At 38.2% G+C, this 19,370-nt stretch overlaps 1 protein-coding gene across 3 annotated transcripts in view; it reads right to left on the bottom strand.

Moving 5' to 3' along the window:
* The window catches only part of ABCB1 (ATP binding cassette subfamily B member 1), a 220,939-nt gene that overhangs the window by 83,488 nt on the left and 118,081 nt on the right, over positions 1 to 19,370 (bottom strand). Inside the window, exons 1-5 of one of the 3 annotated variants that reach the window (XM_055272794.2) lie at positions 18,066 to 18,171; positions 17,848 to 17,918; positions 17,211 to 17,284; positions 12,739 to 12,787; positions 2,092 to 2,260 (exon numbers count right to left, since the gene is read on the bottom strand). In XM_055272794.2, coding sequence (XP_055128769.1) covers positions 2,092 to 2,260; positions 12,739 to 12,787; positions 17,211 to 17,278 — 286 coding nt within the window. In that variant the 5' untranslated portion in view covers positions 17,279 to 17,284; positions 17,848 to 17,918; positions 18,066 to 18,171. Of the gene's footprint in view, positions 1 to 2,091; positions 2,261 to 12,738; positions 12,788 to 17,210; positions 17,285 to 17,847; positions 18,172 to 19,370 lie in introns of those variants that run through there. The other 2 variants (XM_055272792.2, XM_055272791.2) reach the window with 2 other exon arrangements.

Raw genomic sequence — 19,370 nt, 5'->3', positions numbered from 1 at the left:
CTTTCAAATATTTCTATAAGCTTTCCCTTTCCCATTCTCAAGACTAGAAGAGTGAGCTGAATGGGAATGATTGGCAAGGAGTACAATGTGAACTACAACCTCAGCTGGAAACTAGATACCTATGAAGATGGAAATCTAAATTACCAGCTTGCAAGCTGTGGTGATATGACCCCTGTTTAGCCTAGGAGATTTTGATAGGCATACAGACACATGGGCCTATCCAGAAAGGAGCTAGTCTTCACAACTAGATCATCATCTGTTGGGAACTCATGCATGCTATTAAGTAAGTGAATTTACTATGTGTCTTAGTCCATTTGGGATGATATACCAAAATACATAAACTGTATGTATTAACATACAAACAATAGAAATTTATTTCCCACAGTTCTGAAGGCTGGGAAGTCATTAAAAAGTGAGCAAGATCTGGATGGACAGAGATGTACCCATTAGGTCGGCTGAGCCACCAGAGAGTGATGAAATATTTGATTCTTCCACTATGAAGCAGTAAGAGAGCTAATGCCACAGAATATTGCCCAATATAGCAAGTATAGGAACCAATAAATTCAGAAAGGATTGAGGACTTCCTTTGGTGAATGGTGTAAAAGAAAGGTACCAGTTCAGAGGTGGTGCAGCATCTTTCTGCAGGTCCCTTTGAATGCCATGAAAGGATGCAATAAACGCATAAGAATTTTACATAACTCAAACATACAAAAACTTTTCTGGCCCAACTCATTACCTGCATCCACAGAATTGAAGTAGTTCTACCTTAGGGTAAACAATGTACTTTTTAGGGTCACAAAGTTGTTCCGAGGACCCACTGACAAATATCAAAAGATCCGTATATACCCGAGATTGGTATGAATATTCATGTGCATGTTTCTGGGGAAGCAATTCATTGCATTCATCAGAAACTTGAAAGTTCAAAAGTCAAAAGGTCCTTGTAAGCTAAGTGGGATCACTACATTTTCAAGTACATTCTCGAACAGGCATTTTCAACATTTGACCACATGACTGCAAACTGGATTGTAAGTTTTTGAGTTGCTTGGTTTAAATCAATTTAGGCTTGACCAGAGGTAACCTAGGAAACTCAGAGATATCAATCCATTCCTCCCCAATCGAGAAAGAGAGAGAGAGAGAGAAAGAGAAAATGTATGTTACACCCAGATTATTTCTTTAGTCTATTCACTTTCCCACTTTCCTTGAGAGCTACGTTATATCTGTTTTCTCTGTCTCTATTAGCCAATTCTCCTGCTTCCTACTTCACTGAGAAAACTAAAGTTATCAGGAGGAAACTTCCACAGATTCTCACCTTCTGATCTACCCACCACTGAGTACTGACACTCAAATTCATTTTTCCCACCTGTTACTGTTTTCCTCCTCAGCATTGGATTCATTCTTTCTCAAGGATATCACTCTAGCAAATCTCTTCCATCTCTCGTTCAAACATCACTTTCTCCTTTCTTTTGCATCATTTCCATTAACACACAAAACAAGCTACAAGCTAGTATTCGTCCTATCCTAAAATACCCTCCCCCTCGCAAACACACACACAATTTTGCCCCACTTTTCCATTCCTGCATCTGCTTCCAGAAAGCCCAGCACATAACAATGCCCAAAACTAAATTTCTGGCATTTATTGCTCAAATCCACTCTCCTTCTCCATTTCTCATTTCTGTTGATAGTAACTGCATCCTCCCAGTTCCTAGGGCTAAAAACTTTAGAATCATCCCGGACTTTTCTTCTTAGCACCCATGTTCAATCTGTTAGGAAATCTCACAACTGATTCCTACTTATCATTCAAGGTTCTAATTAAGTTCCTATATTTCTTCTTGAAGCTTTCCAGAATATTTCTTACTTCACAGGGCTCTCTCTTTTTCTACATATCTCTGCTGGCATTTCAGTTGTGTGTTGTAATGCTTGTAAATATTATCTTTTCTAACTCACTACAAATATGAACTATAGCTCAGACTGTCTGCCTCCTACAGGACTAAACACACTAATGTGTATTTAGTAAAGAATCCACAAACATCACTCTAAGTGCTTGTTTTTGCTGCAAGTTTCCAATAAAATTGGTACACAAACAATACTTACTTTTATTAGTGATGTTTGACAACAGATCTTCTAAATTTCCTGCATTTGCAAAGGTATCTGTCATTTCTCCAAACACCAGCATCATGAGAGGAAGTCCAGCCCCATGGATGACGGCAGCCAAAGTTCCCACCACCATATACAACTTGTCAAGCCAGTTTGAATAGCGAAACTAAAAAGAGAAAAAAAAAGAATAGCAGAGGAACAATTAGTACAGTTTCATGGATGATTTGCTTTCCCTTCAAAATATATCCAAAATCCAAACACTTTTCAGACTACTACTGATACCACCCTAGTCCAAGACACCCTCTACCTTTGTTAAATTATTGCAATAGTCTAATTAGAAATGGACATTTGATTCTTCCATTGAGTTCTGGCCTAATTCTTCATATTGGACTTGGTCTGTCTTCTTATATGAAGTCCAATGAGAAGGATGGGATATTCTGGGAAACTGTAAAAGTATTTAATGGTACTATAATACAGTATTTGTTGCTCTAGTTTCTAAGAATAGAAGCCGCTTATCATCTCATGGGCAAAAACTTGAATGCCAAAGGCCCCTCTGAGGATACCATGGAGGAAACATTGTGTTGCTTTAAGAAAGTGGTTCGGTTTAAAGGCCTGCCACACAATGGAACTGGTATAAATGTAAACTGATTTGAAGATAATTAGGCCTCAATAATGAGCAGAAAAAAAGAAAGGAATGAGTCTGATGCATACTTGTCAAGGAGCATTTTTTCTGAGAAGACAGAATATGGCAATAATGAATGACCCCCAGTGGAGATCTGCATAATCTCTTTAAATGTAGGCAGGTCACAGGAAGGAAAGAAAAGCTTCTCTGAACCCAAAAAGTTACAGGAAGAGGACACAGTTAAGAGGAATGGGCTCAGGGCCCCCTTGAGAAGTGATTAATACTGCTCCCCTATAACTCAAGGAACTAGCTAAGGATTTAAAGAAAACCAAAGGAAAAAAAAACAGAAATGAGATAAAGCCAGCTGTGGGTGTCTATGGATAAATCCCAGGGCAGAAGGTTATCATGTGGATGCAAGGTGTAGCTGTAGGCAACAGGTTTGTAATACAGGGAGGAAACTGGGTAAAAAAATCATAGGCCTAGGCAGGAAATATAAACCAAAACAGAGATTAGGCAGCAAAAAAGACATAGCCACAGACAGCAAGATTTTAGAACTTACATATACTTCACAAGGGGATAGAAACCAATCCTAAAGTTAGCTTACACGAATCTTACAGTAGCAACTTGGGGATTTGGTACTGGACTGCTAAGTGGAGAAATAAAGAATGGTTATTACCAGTAATGAATGGCAGTCCATAAAGCAGGAGATAAAAAGTAAAGTCAAATTATGAAATAATTAATGAAAATTAAGATATGGTATGTAAAAAAGAGTATCTAATAGATACTTAAGTATTTGCATTTACCCTTTTTCTAGCTCTTGAAAGTGTAATCAAATGAGCTTAAGTTTGGGTCCATGTTAGTTATGGGTTGATGACCTAAAAACATCATCATATTTACAGATTAAAACAATGGGAGAATCATGTTTTGGCATATTTTTTCATATTTCATTGAAACACTAGCTAAATTTTGCACTATGTACTTTGTCTTAGATAAGAATTCATCTGCTTCCTTAAACAAAAATGAAGGGGAAGAGGTCTTCTTTCAGAGATTATATTAAAGTGGACAAAATATCAAACTCCTCAGTACAGAAGGAGAAGGTAGTTGATATGAAAAAATTTCTCCCATCACCACCAACACAGGACATTTTGCCTCCAGAACTGTCACTGGCCACACAATAGCAAAGACTTGGAACCAACCCAAATGTCCAACAACAATAGACTGGATTAAGAAAATGTGGCACATATACACCATGGAATACCATGCAGCCATAAAAAATGATGAGTTCATGTCCTTTGTAGGGACATGGATGAAGCTGGAAACCATCATTCTCAGTAAACTATCGCAAGGACAAAAAACCAAACACCACATGTTCTCACTCATCGGTGGGAACTGAACAATGAGAACTCATGGACACAGGAAGGGGAACATCACACTCCAGGAACTGTTGCGGGGTGGAGGGAGGGGGGAGGGACAGCATTAGGAGATATACCTAATGCTAAATGACGAGTTAATGGGTGCAGCAAAACAACGTGGCACACAGATACATATGTAACAAACCTGCACATTGTGCACATGTACCCTAAAACCTAAAGTATAATAATAAAAAAATAAAAAAATAAGTGGATCATGAGAGTGGACATTTACTGAATGCCTCTTCAATGACAGATAAAATCCAGAGATAAATGCCGAAGATATAATCCTGCCTTCAGAGAGATTAAAGAAAAATATATATGCAATACATACTCTGCATGCTTTGACAGCACAGTGTATAGAACAGACATAAAACTGAGTCAATCATCATTCCCTCCTTTGTGAAAAGGCTTCATACAATAAAAGAGGTGATGCTTCCTTCCAGCTTTGAAAGTTTACCAAGTGTAGCCGGGCGCAGTGGCTCACGCCTGTAATCCCAGCACTTTGGGAGGCCGAGGCAGGCGGATCACAAGGTCAGGAGATCGAGACCATCCTGGCTAACACAGTGAAACCCCGTCTCTATTAAAAATACAAAAAAAAAAATTAGCCGGGCGTGGTGGCGGGCGCCTATAATCCCAGCTACTTGGGAGGCTGAGGCAGGAGAATGTCGTGAACCTGGGAGGCAGAGCCTGCAGTGAGCCGAGATCACACCACTGCACTCCAGCCTGGGCGACAGAGTGAGACTTCGTCTCAAAAAAAAAAAAAAAAAGAAAGTTGACCAAGTGTTAGGAAAAATTTTTTTAAAAAAAGGCATTTAAGCCAAAAAGAACAGTACACTGAGATAGAAAAGAGCACAATGTGCTTAAAAAAGACTGGGGAACCTCAAGTTTGGGGTGTAAAGTGTGGAAACAGAAATAGCTGACTGATCAAAAGACACCCCTCGCTGAGCTGGGAAAATTGGAATCACATCTCTTAATCTTAGACTAGAAGGAAGGAGATTAAAGTGAGTACTAATTTTCCAGGAATAAAGACAGAAAATTGAAAGAGTTCAGATCCTCATATTTCCTTTTGTATTTTTTTTATATTTTATTTGTTTATTTTAACTTTAAAGTTCAGGGGTACAAATGCAGGCTTGTTACATACGTAAACTTGTTTCATGGGGGGTTGTTGTACAGATTATTTCATCACCCAGGTATTAAGCCTAGTACTCGTTAGTTATTTTCCTGATCCTCTCCCTCCTGCCACACTCCACCCTCCGAAAAACCCCAGTGTGTGTTGTTCCCCTCTATGTGTCCATGTGTTCTCATCATTTAGCTCCCACTTCTAAGTGACAACATGTGGTGTTTGGTTTTCTGTTCCCGTATTAGTTTGCTAAGGATAATGGCCTCCAGCTCCAGCCATGCCCTACAAAGGACATGATCTCATTTCTTTTTATGGCTGCATGGTGTTCAATGCTCTATGTGTACCACATTTTCTTTATCCAGTCTATAATTGATGGCCATTTAGGTTGATTCCATGTCTTTGTTATTGTGAATAGTGCTGCAATGAACATACAATGCCTGTGTCTTTATAATATAATGATTTATATTCCTTTGGGTATATACCCAGTAATAGGTCAAATGGTATTTCTGTCTTTAGGTCTTTGAGGAATCACCACACTGTCTTCCACAATGGCTGAACAGTGTATAAATGTTCCTTTTTCTCCACAACCTTGTCAGCATCTGTTATTTTTTTACTTTGTAATAATAGCCATTCTGACTGGTGTTAAATGGTTTCTCATAGTGGTTTTGATATGCATTTCTCTAATGACCAGTGATGTTGAGCTTTTTTTATATAATTGTTGGCCACATGTCTTTTAAGAAGTCTCTATTCATGTCCTTTGCCCACCTTTTTATTGGGTTGTTTGTTTTTTCTTTGTAAATTTGTTTAAGTTCCTTATAGATGCTAGAACCTCATATTTCTTAGTGCCATGAAGCAAGATTGATTTCTAGAGAGAAGGGGGTGAGAAGATTTGAGAAAGTGGTAACATAATGCTGAGTAGGACAAAAGCCTCAGTCAAATGCCCTCGCTCTGTAGTTTATTAGGAAGGAGACTTTAGGGGAAACAAATCTTAATAACCTTGAGCCTCAGTTTCTGAATTTACAAAATGAGGAAAATATTCATACACACAGAAAACCTTACATAGCTGTTATGAGGGTAAAAATGAGAATACAAGAAACTTATTGAGCATACAATATGCAAATATATGATATAAGCAGGTACTGTTACTGGTTTTGAAAATATAATAACAAGACTTTTCAGTCTCATAAAGTCAAAGAGCAGGCAGACCAAAAAACATTGTAACACAGGTGAAATGTAAAATAGAAGTATAAACTAATTGTAATTGGAGCTTTTAAAAAAGGAAATGCGCTGGGCATGATGGCTCATGCCGGTAATCCCAACACTTTGGGAGGCTGAGGGCAGGAGGATCGCTTGAGCCCAGGAGTTTGGTAGAGCCTAGGCAACATAGGGAGACCCTCTCTCTACCAAATTTTAAAAATTGTTTGGGTGTGATGGCATGTGCTTGGGGTCCTAGCTACTCCAGAGGCTGGGGTGGGAGGATCACCTAAGCCTGGGTGGTTGAACCTGCAGTGAGCTGTGATCATGCCACTGTACTCCAGTCTGGGTGACAGAGTAAGACCTAAAAAAAGAAAGTGAGAGAGAGAGAGAAACAAAGAAAGAAAGAGAGTTTGATTAGATGCTAAAAGGAAAGAGAGAGAAGGTGAACCAGAACCACATAAAAGGCATGTTGATCAGTGTCTAATGCCAAAGACTGGGCTTCCCAGGGCAAAGAAGTAGAAGGTACTGACAGGAGAGAGGTTTAGGTAACATTCAGCAGGTTAGATGGCAAACATGACTTGGATTGGAGAGAGTATTCATTCATTCATTTATTCATTTAACATTCAAGGGATATGTGAACATCTTAAAATATCTTTCAAATATTTGAAAGAACCTAATAAGGTCAGGCTTGGTTCTAGGTACTGGTAACAACAGTGAGTAAGACAAGCTACCTAGCCTCACAAAGCATACATTCTAGTGCATACAGTAAAAGGGGGAATAGATGTATTCAACATTCATTCAATATTTAAGTTCCTATGAAAGTTCCAGGCACTGTTCTAGGGCATTTGGGTTATAGTAGAGAACAAAATATACAAAAAATCTCCTGTCTCCATGGAGCCTACCTTCAGAGAGAAAACACACAAAAAAGAAATCAGACAGTGATAAATATTCAGGAGAAAAGCCATACATGGTATGACACAGAGACAGGCAGGGTCACCTGGTTTAGATTGGCTGGTCAGAGAATGTCTTTCTCAGGAGGTAACATCCATGATGAGACTTCAGTGAGAGGAAGGATACAGTTCATCCTGTGATGATCTGGGGACAGTGCATTCCAGGCAGGAAGAGCCAATGCAAAGGTACTTAGGTAAAAACCAGCTTTCTGTGTCCCAAGGACCAAATAGAATGAACACTATGGCAAGAGCAGAGTGAGGGAGAATATTTGTCTGCAGTAAAGTCAGAAATAACAGAGGTCAGATATGTAGGGCATTTTGTGACAGGAAGGAGTCTGGGTTTTACACTGAACTTCCTGTGTAAGCAGAAAGGAAAGCATTTAATGGTTTTAAGGTAGGGACCAAGGTGGTATGATGTGGCTGCTGTGGGTAAATTTTTAGAAGAGCAAAACGGAAGGAGGGATACTAGGAGATGAAAGAGCAGTTGAGAGAGTAAAGTCTTGACCAGGTGTGGTAGACAGAATAATTCTCCCCACACAGCCTGTCCAAATCCTAATCCCAGGAACCTGTGAATATATTTCTTTACATGATAAAAGGGACTTTGCGGATTTAAAAAATCTCCAGATGGGGGATTACCCTGGATTATCTAGGAGGGCAAATGTAATCACAAGGTGCTTATAAGAGGGAGGAGGGGGCCCGGAGTCAGTAGGAGATGTGATGATTGAAGTAAGAGGTTGGAGTGACGCAAGGAAGGGCCTGTGAGTCTAGAAATGCAAGTGTCCTCTAGAAGCTGAAAAGGGGAAGGAATCAGAGCCTCCAGAAGAAATGCAATCCTGCTGATACCTTGACTTTAGCCCAGTAAAACATTCGATTCCAGAACAGTAAGATAATAAACTTGTGTTGTTTTAAGCCACTAAGCGAGTGCTATTTTCCTACAGCAGCAACAGGAAATGAATACACAATGTCAAAAGAGGGATGATGAAGAGGCAGGGCAGAGCTGGAAGGAATCACAGGTTGTGGTCAAAGACTGATACACGTGTGTGTGTGTTTATACCTTCATAGAGGAAAGCTCACCCAGACAATAAGCCCAAGATCCTGTCCACACGTGCAATTTACTAAGGTACTCATGTAATTTATGGGGCGCGGTTGTTGGAACTGAAGAAGTCAGAGAATGTTGAGACTTATTTGTAAGGTTACCAAAATACTCAGAAGAATAACAGGAACATAAGGTGAATAAAGTAGAAGCAATCAAATGCCAAAGTCCTCAAGGAATGGGGGTGGGGGTATAATTCGAGGATACCACTGAAAATAGATAGAAGATAGTATAATTATGCAGAGTGAAACTCAAATGACAAAGGAGTTTGCATGAGAATAAAAAATAATTTGAAAATGGCTTTGTGGAACTATAGGAATGTCCACATCATCTCTGACTCCTGTGATAACGGGTTCAGGAACTTAACTTTACAAGTGAGGGCAACACAAGAAAAAGCCAAAGAGCTGGAGGAAAATCAGCAAACTGTGACATAACAGAAGCAAATACAAAAAATACAGGAGAATAGTCTAAGTGCTGCTGAGAGATCAAGATAGAATTTTAAACTGTCCACTGAATGTAGAGAGAGGCAGGAACAGGAGCCAAACTTCAACAGGTTGAGAACTAAGTCAATGGTGAAATCGAGACAGAACGCAAAGGCCACTTTTGTGTGTGAAGGGAGCTGGCAGAGGTGACTCCACGAAGGGCACCAGTAAGATCACAGTGCCTTGATGTGTCAATGCCAATGGGACAGATCCAGTTGAGAGGGAAAGATGGAAGATACAGAAGAGAATGAGTGGTAATAATGATGTAAGGTCCCTGAGAAGGCAGAGGAGACAGGAGCGAAAGTACGAGTGATTAGTCTTAAGACTAAAACTCTGTCGCAACTGGAAAGAAGGAGGAGGAAACAGATTCAGATACAGGTAGGTTTTTATGATTATTGCAGCTGTGAAGATCAAGGAGTGATTATCCATATAACCATAAAAGTCACCCAAGTTGGTTGGAGCAGCAAAGTGGAAAGGGAGGATACTGAGCCAGGTGGCATAGTCTTTGATGATCAGATGGTCAGAAGATCAAAAGATAGCAGCAATAAAGAACTCTTCAATTCCAGAGAGATAACAGTTTAACCAATCATAAATGATTACAGTTGTTAAAAGCAACTGGGCGTATCTGAGTCTACCCTGCTTACTAGCTATGTGACCCTGTGATTTTGAATGCATTACTTAACTTCTCTAAGTCAATTTCTTCATCTGGAACACAAGAATAACACAAGTTCCTAAATTGCAGGGACTTATGTCCCTATATGAAGATTATGTCCCACAATAAACATAGGGTATTTAACAAATGCCTGGTACAAGGGAAACACTTAACATCGTTAGGTATTATCTATTTAGAAAAAAAATTAATGTTTCCATAAGACACACACAATAGAAAGCTCAGAGTTCAATCTACAGTGCACAATTCTTGCAAGAATATATAATCTTTTTTTTTTTGAGACAGTATCTCACTCTGTCACCCAGGCTAGAGTGCAGTGGCACAATCTTGGCTCACTGCATCTCCACCTCCTGGGTTCAAGTGATCCTCCTACCTCAGCCTCCCGAGTAGCTGAGACTACAGGCATGTGCCACCATGCCCAGCTAATTTTTGTACTTTTCATGTAGACAGGGTTTTGTCATGTTGCCCAGGCTGGTCTTGAACTTCAGGGCTCAAGTGATCTGCCCACCTTAGCCTTCCAAAGTGCTGGGATTACAGGCATGAGCCACAGCACCTGACCAAGAGTCTATAATCTTTAAGAAGTTCATTTTGTGTAGAAACTGCAGCCCAGCTCTATGGGTCGCATTTCCTCACTTGCTTTAGATTTTATTCTAATTTTGTGTTTCTGTAAATGTTGAAACAAGGTCTGATATAAATTTAAAAAGCTAGTATAAAATTTTGAATCTATTCCTTACTTCTTTCATCACTTTTTTAAGATTGCTAAAAAGTCTCATAGTGGAAATAAATTAACAGACATTGTGTGCAGACAAGAGCTAACACAGCAGCTCTGAGGCTGCTATGTTTAGAAAGGCCTGTATACAAAGGTTGGCCCTTGGCTGGAACTTGGATTTGGGGAGGATTACCACCATTCTAACTGATAAGTATGGTCAAACTATCTGTATAAACAATATGATTCTTCCTTCTGCAGTTCTGCCTTCCTTGTATGAGTCTGAAATTTTCGTGCATGCTGGGTAGGTGCCTACATGATCAGTAGCTAATAAAATCCTTGGGCACTGAGTCTCTAATGAGCTTCTCTGATAAACAGCATTCTGCAAGTGCTGTCTTAACTCATTGCTTGGGGAAATTCAGTGTGCCCTGTGACTCCATTAGGAGAGAACTCTAGGAGCTTGCACCTGGTTTCTTCTGGACTTGACCCCACTCGCCTTTTACCATGGCTGATTTTGCCTTGTATCTTTTTGTTGTAATAAACCTTAGCCATAAATCCTCTGGGTCCTCCTAGTGTGAATCACTGAAGCTGGGCTTCTTGGAAACCCTGAACACACAATGTTTTTTGTCTTCACTGAAAACTATTACTAATAAGCAATGCCAGTGACATCACCAATATATTGTTAAACTTTTATTATGTTCTTGTGTTTATAAGTTTTATATTGAAGTTACATTCAATGTTTTCTATGTTGACTTTTCAGGAAAAAGATGTGAGGAAAATCTATCTAAGTAGTAGAGTACTTCATCAAGAGGCTTAGAATATATTCTCTCTATCCTGGCCCCATTGTACATCCTCAGACAAGTGAACATGTCTGGCTCCAGTTTCTTCATGTGTAAAATTGGAATAATGATAGTATCTTTCTCAAAAGGAGTTGTAAGGATTAAATGAGACTAAATATGAAATACTTAGGACAATGCTTGGCACATAGTGCTTTATGTGTGCTATTACTACTACCTTATATTAAAGCTCCATATTTTTATTCTTTTGTGCCTTAAAATGAATTATTGATAACATTGCCTCTATATAGTAGGTCTGTTAAATTTTCTAAAATATAAGACTCCTAAGGTTTTAAAAAATTTAACTACAAATAATAAAAACTGAAAGTCTCAAAGTGAGAGCACTGAAATACTGGGGATAAACACAACTTTAACCTAAACGCTTCTTTCCATACAAGAAAGTAACAATGAAAACTGTCACTTGGTTACTCAAGTAGTCTAAGAATGACTCAAGTACATAGTCTCATCTCACCAAAATTCCAAAGGGCGTAGAGATAGAATAAATTCAGGAGTCATGGCAAGAGCAACAGTAGCACAGAGAAACGAAGATCACATAAGGGAACCATAGAGTCCTCAGTGTAAAAGTCACATGACTGTTTTTTCCCTACCTACAACTATTTTTATAGTCAATTTATTAAAATCCATTTCGCAAGACAATCTATCCACTCCCTTACCTTAAAAAAATTGCTGTGTTATAACTGAATTATAAAGCATGTGCTGTTAGACTTAATTGGTTTAGTAGTCTTCCAGGTTCTAATCTCTGGAATCTTTCACCTAACAGTTCACCTAAATTTGTACTCTTAGAAAAAAGGAAGTAAGAATCCAGGTAGATAAGAGGTCAATAACTAGGCAGAGGTTGCAGTGAGCCAAGATCTCATCACTGAGGTCATCAACCAACCACACGTAGATGATACCTGTCTGATTCCAAGTGTGATTAAAGAAAAGCTTCTAAAAAACCACTGTGCAACCAGAAAATGAAATAAAGAGTTACAATAAGGTTTTCGAGTTCTAGATTTTCATCTATTTAGCACAGGGGAATAATGGCATATGACATATTTGAAATCATAGTAATAAATAATCCATTGCTACCTTTTATTGTTAGTAATGGATTTTGAACTAAAATTTGCAATGGACTAACCTAAATGAACTAAAATTTGCATAGTATTAAATAATCCATTGCTACCTTTTATTGATAGCAACGGACTTTGACCTAGAAAACCTGCCAGAATTTCAGAGCCATTAAAGACAGAATTCTATGTGATTGGTTTCCTCTACGCAGATGGGAGAGGTGCTTGTGTAGGTAATGGATCACTGGCAACATAATTCATTAGAAGAATTGAAATCTAAGTCAGGAATGGTAGCTGTAGATTAGTAATATACATAGCAAGTTATGATCAGCATTCTCCTGAAAATAAGCTAAATCAAACCAATTTATTTTGCATCTCCATTAACATACCCTATAAGAAAATCTTACATCAGATGAAATATCTCTTTTCCATGTAAGGAGATGTCAAATTTCCAAAGTATTTTGAATAGTTAATAAATTCAAAACTCACCATTGAAAATACACTGACAGTTGGTTTCTTTTCCTTCTTATCTTTCTCACTGCAAAACAGCAATGGAATTACATAAAACTTTAAAAATTACATACTTTTTTAAATTACCCAAATTAACATAGAACATATATTTAATGACAAATAGGAAGAAGAAATATGTCTATATTATACAGTTAAAAAACAGGATAATAATAGTATGACCCCATTTATAATGTTTAAATATGTTTACATATATCTTAGAAATCTACATACATGGTTATCACTGAGTGCTGGAATCTCTCTAAAAATATTTTCTTCCTTGTGCCTTTGACATTTCCTGATTTTCTATGATGAATACATACATACACCCTTTGCAATTAGAAAAATATACATACTGAAAAAAGAGTTCCCTGTTTTTATTCTAATTAGAAAATCCTTCATGCTTCCCCTTAATTATGAATCCCCTAATTGTCATTTGAGTAATGATGGCAGTAGATATTTTATCCATCTAGTATCCAGATATTATTCTTAATCATTCCCTTTCTAGTGAAGAGTAGTGGCAATTAGATGCTGGGCATAACTAGCCTAAGAAGAAAATTAAATTACTCTTTATGAGCAAATCTAATTGTGAAAAAAATGTCTGGAGTCCTAAATGGACCATTATGAAATAAATGCACGCTAGAAAGCTATGATCAAAAATGATGTGCTATAAATTGTCAAAAAGTTGTCCTCAGGCATAAGGTCAACTATTATTTTGAGCCCAGATACAAATGAATCTAACTCTGTAGCCCATTTTCTACTCTGTGTAACTGCCACCTAGGATGTGAAAGCAAACCAACCGTGACAAATCTGCCTCATCTGTATTTTTGTAGGTATAAAATAAAAACTATTTTAGAAAAGATTTGTGTTATTTTTTACACGGTTTTTAAGTTCATAAGGTAAATTCATCTTTGTCTTTGTTCTTTACACTAAGTGAGGTCAAAAGAGGTGAGGAGACTTCTAAAGAAAAAAATCCAGAGTTTACCCATTTGGCTTTGGAGTAATGTTAGACAGACATAAAATACACAAACATAACTCTTCAGGTTTGGTCCCACCCAATTCCCAGTAAAGGCATGGTTTCGGTATCCCTGGAACCAGGATGAAAGGAGAAAAATAGCCATAAATAGTTAAGTTTTAGCTCTAAGCTTTTTATTTATTTTTTTGTTCTCTAAAACTGCTGCTACTCTGGAGAAGTTATAATGTTCCAAGCACTGGCTAAGTAAGCACTTCCCACACACAATTCATAAACAATTCTATGAGGAAGACACATTTTTGTTCTTTTAGAGACATAGAAGAGTGAGAAGAGTTAACTTAACTTGTCCAAGGTCCACAGCTATAACTAAGCCAATATTTAAATGCCAAGTCTGTTCCCTGACCACCAAACTATAAGGTGCAACCTCAGATTTCTGAGACACTGCATCACACTAAAATGCACTTTCACACAAACTCTCACCCCTACTAGATAACTTACTTATCCCCATTAGCACAAAAAACAGTGCTTAGAAAGACAAGTCATTCATCAAACATCATTTTAATAAAGAATCTTTGCTAATAGTCATATTCCAAATAGGACTATTATCCCAGCATTATCTATTACCAAAGCCATATGCTTCTTTACAATCCCATGTTAAAATAGACTTAAATCAATGGCAATGAACACAATGTAATAAGAACTACTTATCTAAAATATAATCTCTAATTTGAAAAAAAAAGTCTATAGGCCATGATAGAACCAGTAATAGAAATACGTGAAAGATCATACAAGTTTCTTTACTGTTTCTCTTCACATACCCTCAATATTTCTTAGTTAAATCTACCTAAATGTTTTTATCATAAGTACATAATTCTTTAAGCTATCAAGATTTCAAAAATAAAAAGTTAAAAACAAAAAGTGGAATACCTACCCTCCACTCTATGGAGCCTTTTTCATGGTTTATATGAACATTTTTGTTACAAAAATTTTCAATTTCAATCACATGTTCTCCTACCATTATCACATCTAAGAAAAGTGATTACAATTCTGATATTGGCTAATATCTAATGCACATTAAAATCTCCCATGAATGTTTTCCATAGGATTTTTTCCTTGTTGAACTTTTAGGTTGCTTTTGTTTTGTTTTGTAATGTTCACACACTACATTTGGTAGTTATATCTCTTTAGTCTTTCTTAATCTAGAAGTCCTCCTTTTATTTTTTTAACATTGACTTTTGTAAAGGAATAAGAACAGCTGTCTTGTAGAATGTCCCACATCTTGGGTATCAAACTGAATACAAATGGGAGGTGCAATAAATGTAAAATACACATCAAATAGGAGATTTAGCATAAAAGAGAATGTAACCTATCTTATTAATCATTTTGATTACATGTAGAAAATCCAATCTTTTGGATATATTGAGCTCTATAAAATATTTACGAAATTAGTTTATCTTTTTATTTTTATTTTTTACTGTTGCTACTAGAAAATTTTAAATTACAAATGTGGCTCACATGATATATCTATTGGACAGCCCCAGTCTACAAGTTTAATTGTACTCAGACTAAATGTTTTTCCAGATATATTAATATTTGCTAGGTAATGTTGTTTACTCAGAATCCAAGTGATGAGTCATTTACTACAGTTTATTCTACCGTGAGAGATACCAGGTCTGATCACTCGGTTAAGGTGCTAACTGCAAAATCTTTAATTGGAAAAGCACATTCTCCTTCCAATTAGTAAACATTCTGAAGAAAATTCTTTTTTTAATTTTATTATTATTATACTTTAAGTTTTAGGGTACATGTGCACAATGTGCAGGTTTGTTACATATGTATACATGTGCCATGTTGGTGTGCTGCACCCATTAGAAGAAAATTCTTAGATACAACATTTTTCTGATGGTTTAAGTACATTGACAATCCTTGCCTGAATCTATTATAACAATGGAAGTTCCAAAACGATAGCTGGAATTTTTCTCTGAAGATCATTGCTTTATTTTCTCTACCTCTCACACTTTCTTTCAGTTTCCCTCCTCTCAGAATATTAAGCATTCAGCAGTAGAATTCAGTATCTCAAAATCGATTACAGTTATGATGTTCTTTGATGCTCAAATTGTCCCAGAGTTGGCCATTGGAAGCATCTTCCAGACAGCTTCAGTGTGCTTTTGACTACTCCATTAAACTCCACTTCCTTATTTTCAGGTACCACAAGATACTCCAGGCTCACTTTCCATTTTTCCTGCCCCAGACCTGGCTGAAATTAGCTATTGAGGTGTTCATTTCTTTTAGGGAGGAATGGTATTTAGAAACCAAGATCTGGTACTAACAGTGCTCGTTGTTACTGTCCCTTTCAGTGGACTGAAAATGAACTATTAAAAGATTATGAATTCATATTGAAATTTCCAATTCAAACTTAACATTATTTTTAAAAATGTATTTGATTTCCACATTTGTATTTTTTCTCTTACACTGAAAAGCTTGGTTTCTTATAATATTAATGTGTTTACTAATTTATCTTATAATTTACGTTAGAGTTTCCAATATTATTAAACTTACTAGTTTATCTTACAATTAACTACTAACAATGAATCTATTTAGTGAAGTTTTAAATTTTTTATAAAGGCAGAGCACCATGATCAAAATTTACTTTAAATAATTATTTTCCCTATATGATTACATTACCAATATTATATACAGATATTTATTGCCAGTTAACAACCTAAATGTACTTTTGACCTTCTGTCTCAGCCAGGCCACAAACACGCGATGTTTACATAGCCATTTACCGGAAGCAAGAGCCTGGACCACAGAGCAGATCACCAGCAGCATATGGCTCACGTGTGCGCAACCAACACCACTTGAAAAGCAGAAGTTCATAAGACAGAAACACATATGAGCATCCGCCTGTCTGGGGCAGGAAAGCTGAGAAAGAGGCACACCAAGACTAAGGGAAAGAGGCCGGGAAGGGTAAAAGGGTGAAATGAAAAGAGGTTGGTGAATGACTAAGAACGGTTGGATAGGACAAATAAGTTCCAATGTTCGATAGCAGACGAGGGTGACTATAGTTAGCAATATATTGTATATTTCAAAGTAGCTAGAAGACTTAAAATGTTATCAACACATAGAAATGAAATATACCTAAGGTGATGTATCCTCCAAATACCCGGACTTGATCATTACACATTCCGTGCATGTAAAAAACGCTTCCATGTACCCCATTTCATAAATATGTAAACTATTATGTATCATTAAAAGAAAGAACAAAAAAGACAGGGAAAATGCATATGCTGTGCTCCACGCAGCCAAAAAACTTCTGCTCTAGGCAGGGATATTGATGCCTAAGGCTGGCTTGCGTTTCTTAAAATAAAAATAATTAAAAACAACAACAATATGTCATTTATTTCAGAGCTGGAGGCTAGAAATAAATTACTCAAATCTCGCAACTATGTAAACTATGAAAATGAAACAAACTAGTTACCTTTTATTGTTGAATTTATAAAAGTTCTTCTTCTCTGCTCCTCCATTGCGGTCCCCTTCAAGATCCATCCCGACCTGAAGAGAAACCGCAGCTCATTAGCCAAATGCATGACCTTCAGGCGCGCCGGAGGTGAGACTAACCTCTAGTCCCCCGTCGAACCCAGAGAGCAGTAAAAGGGAGCGCTCGCTGTGATGCCCCAGCTGCTCTGGCCGGGATGGGCACTGCAGGGGCTTTCCTGTGCGCGGGGTCTCCAGCATCTCCACGAAAGCAGAGTTAGGGGTCTGGCAGCGCGTTCTGGACTTTGCCCGCCACCAGTGCGGTTCTCCCTCCCGGTTCCAGTCGCCGCGGACGATGCTTCCTCCCACCCACCGCCCGCGGGCTCAGAGACCAGGTCCCCGCACCGCGCGGCCTGTGCGCGCACCGGGCAACATGGTCCAGTGCCACTACGGTTTGGGCGCTGCTCCAGGAGCTCCTGTGTCTAGATCTCACCCCACTTGGTCCCCATGGACTTGCCAGAGGACTCCACACTATCCACGCCTCAAGAAGCCCTTCTCCCGTGAAGACCAAGTTCAGGAAATCTGAAAGCCTGACACTTGGGAACTGTCCCACAGTAGCTCCCAGCTCTGCGTGCCCCTACCTCGCGTTCCTTGGAACGGCTACCAAGACGTGAAATTTTGGGAGAAGATACTCCGACTTTAGTGGAAAGACCTAGCGGAAACGAACAGCGGCCTCTGCTCCTTTGAGCTTGGAAGAGCCGCTGCTGGAATGAGCTCAGGCTTCCTGTGGCAAAGAGAGCGAAGCGGCTGTGCTCAGCCCACGCCCCGGCGCTGTTCCTGCCCAGCCAATCAGCCTCACCACAAATGACTGCTCCCGGCCCAGATTGACTGAATGTTGATTCCTCGAGAAATTGCGAAACAGGTTGAATTTCCAGGAGGAATATTCTCGCTTCCGTTGCCCCTCTCTAGAAAGGGCAAGTAGAGAAACGCCCATCAGCTGAATCATTGGGCACGTTTCAACTTATATAGACACGTCTTTCAAAGTTCACATAAGTCTTCATATCCGTATAACTACATGACGTAGTGAAGGGAAATTTTCTCGTAATTCGTATTTAATACAGTTAATACAAAAACTCCGACCTCTCCAATTCTGTATCACCTTTCTGCTTCCTAACACCTTTGAAAAGGCTAGGAAAAATTTTTCTGCAGTGGTCTTTCTTCAGCATGTTTGACAGTTTCTGAGTTATATCTGTTCATCCTCTATTTGATGATAAATGGAATGAAAGAAAAAGGAAGTTTTAAAAAATATATGGAGACAGGTATTTCAAGGTACAAATGCTATTTCAAAGTGTGTAATATTTTAAAACTTCAGAAGTCAGATCAATGCCCGTGTTTTTCCAGGGCATTTCAAATTCTTACATTTTAATTCAAATTAGTAAAATAAACAGAGCATGTTTTAGCATATTACATTAGTTGTAATTTCCTTCCATATTTACTGCCAACATTTAATATTTTTTCCTGTCTACTATTTGCTTCAAACTGAGGAAAAGTACGTGCAATCTGCACAATTCAAAATTGTAAAGCAATGCTAACTCACATCAGAGCTTTTCTTGCTTCTTACAAACATAGAGGAAATAGGTTTGTTGTATCCTCTAGTCTACATTCTATGACTTTCACATATTACCTATCAGTTTATTGCATAAGTTTAGAAGAAGAAAATCACTTTGTTTTTTACTGCAGTCTGAGGATGTTTCCACTTTCTTTAAATAACTCATACTTCAAAGCCATAATTTTTTTCTATTCTTGACTACAAATTTTCCTTACCTTGATATACTTTGTTCTTGGCCTTACAATACAATTAAGTTTTCTTTTGTTTTTCTTTCTTTTTTTTTTTTTTTTTTTTTTGCGACGGAGTCTTGCTTTGTCGCCCAGGCTGGAGTGCAGTGGCACGATCTGGGATCTGGGCTCGCTGCAAGCTCCGCCTCCTGGGTTCATGCCATTCTCCTGCCTCAGCCTCCCAGGTAGCTGGGATTACAGGTGCCCGCCACCATGCCCGGCTAATTTTTTGTACTTTTAGTAGAGACGGGGTTTCACTGTGTTAGCCAGGATGGTCTTGATCTCCTGACCTCATGATCCACCTGCCTGGGCCTCCCAAAGTGCTGGG

Source organism: Symphalangus syndactylus, chromosome 3 (assembly GCF_028878055.3).
Source record: "Symphalangus syndactylus isolate Jambi chromosome 3, NHGRI_mSymSyn1-v2.1_pri, whole genome shotgun sequence".
In the NCBI taxonomy this organism is placed as follows: domain Eukaryota; kingdom Metazoa; phylum Chordata; class Mammalia; order Primates; family Hylobatidae; genus Symphalangus; species Symphalangus syndactylus.
The sequence above is the reverse complement of the archived record's forward strand: the minus strand, read 5'-3'. Positions and strand labels throughout refer to the sequence as shown.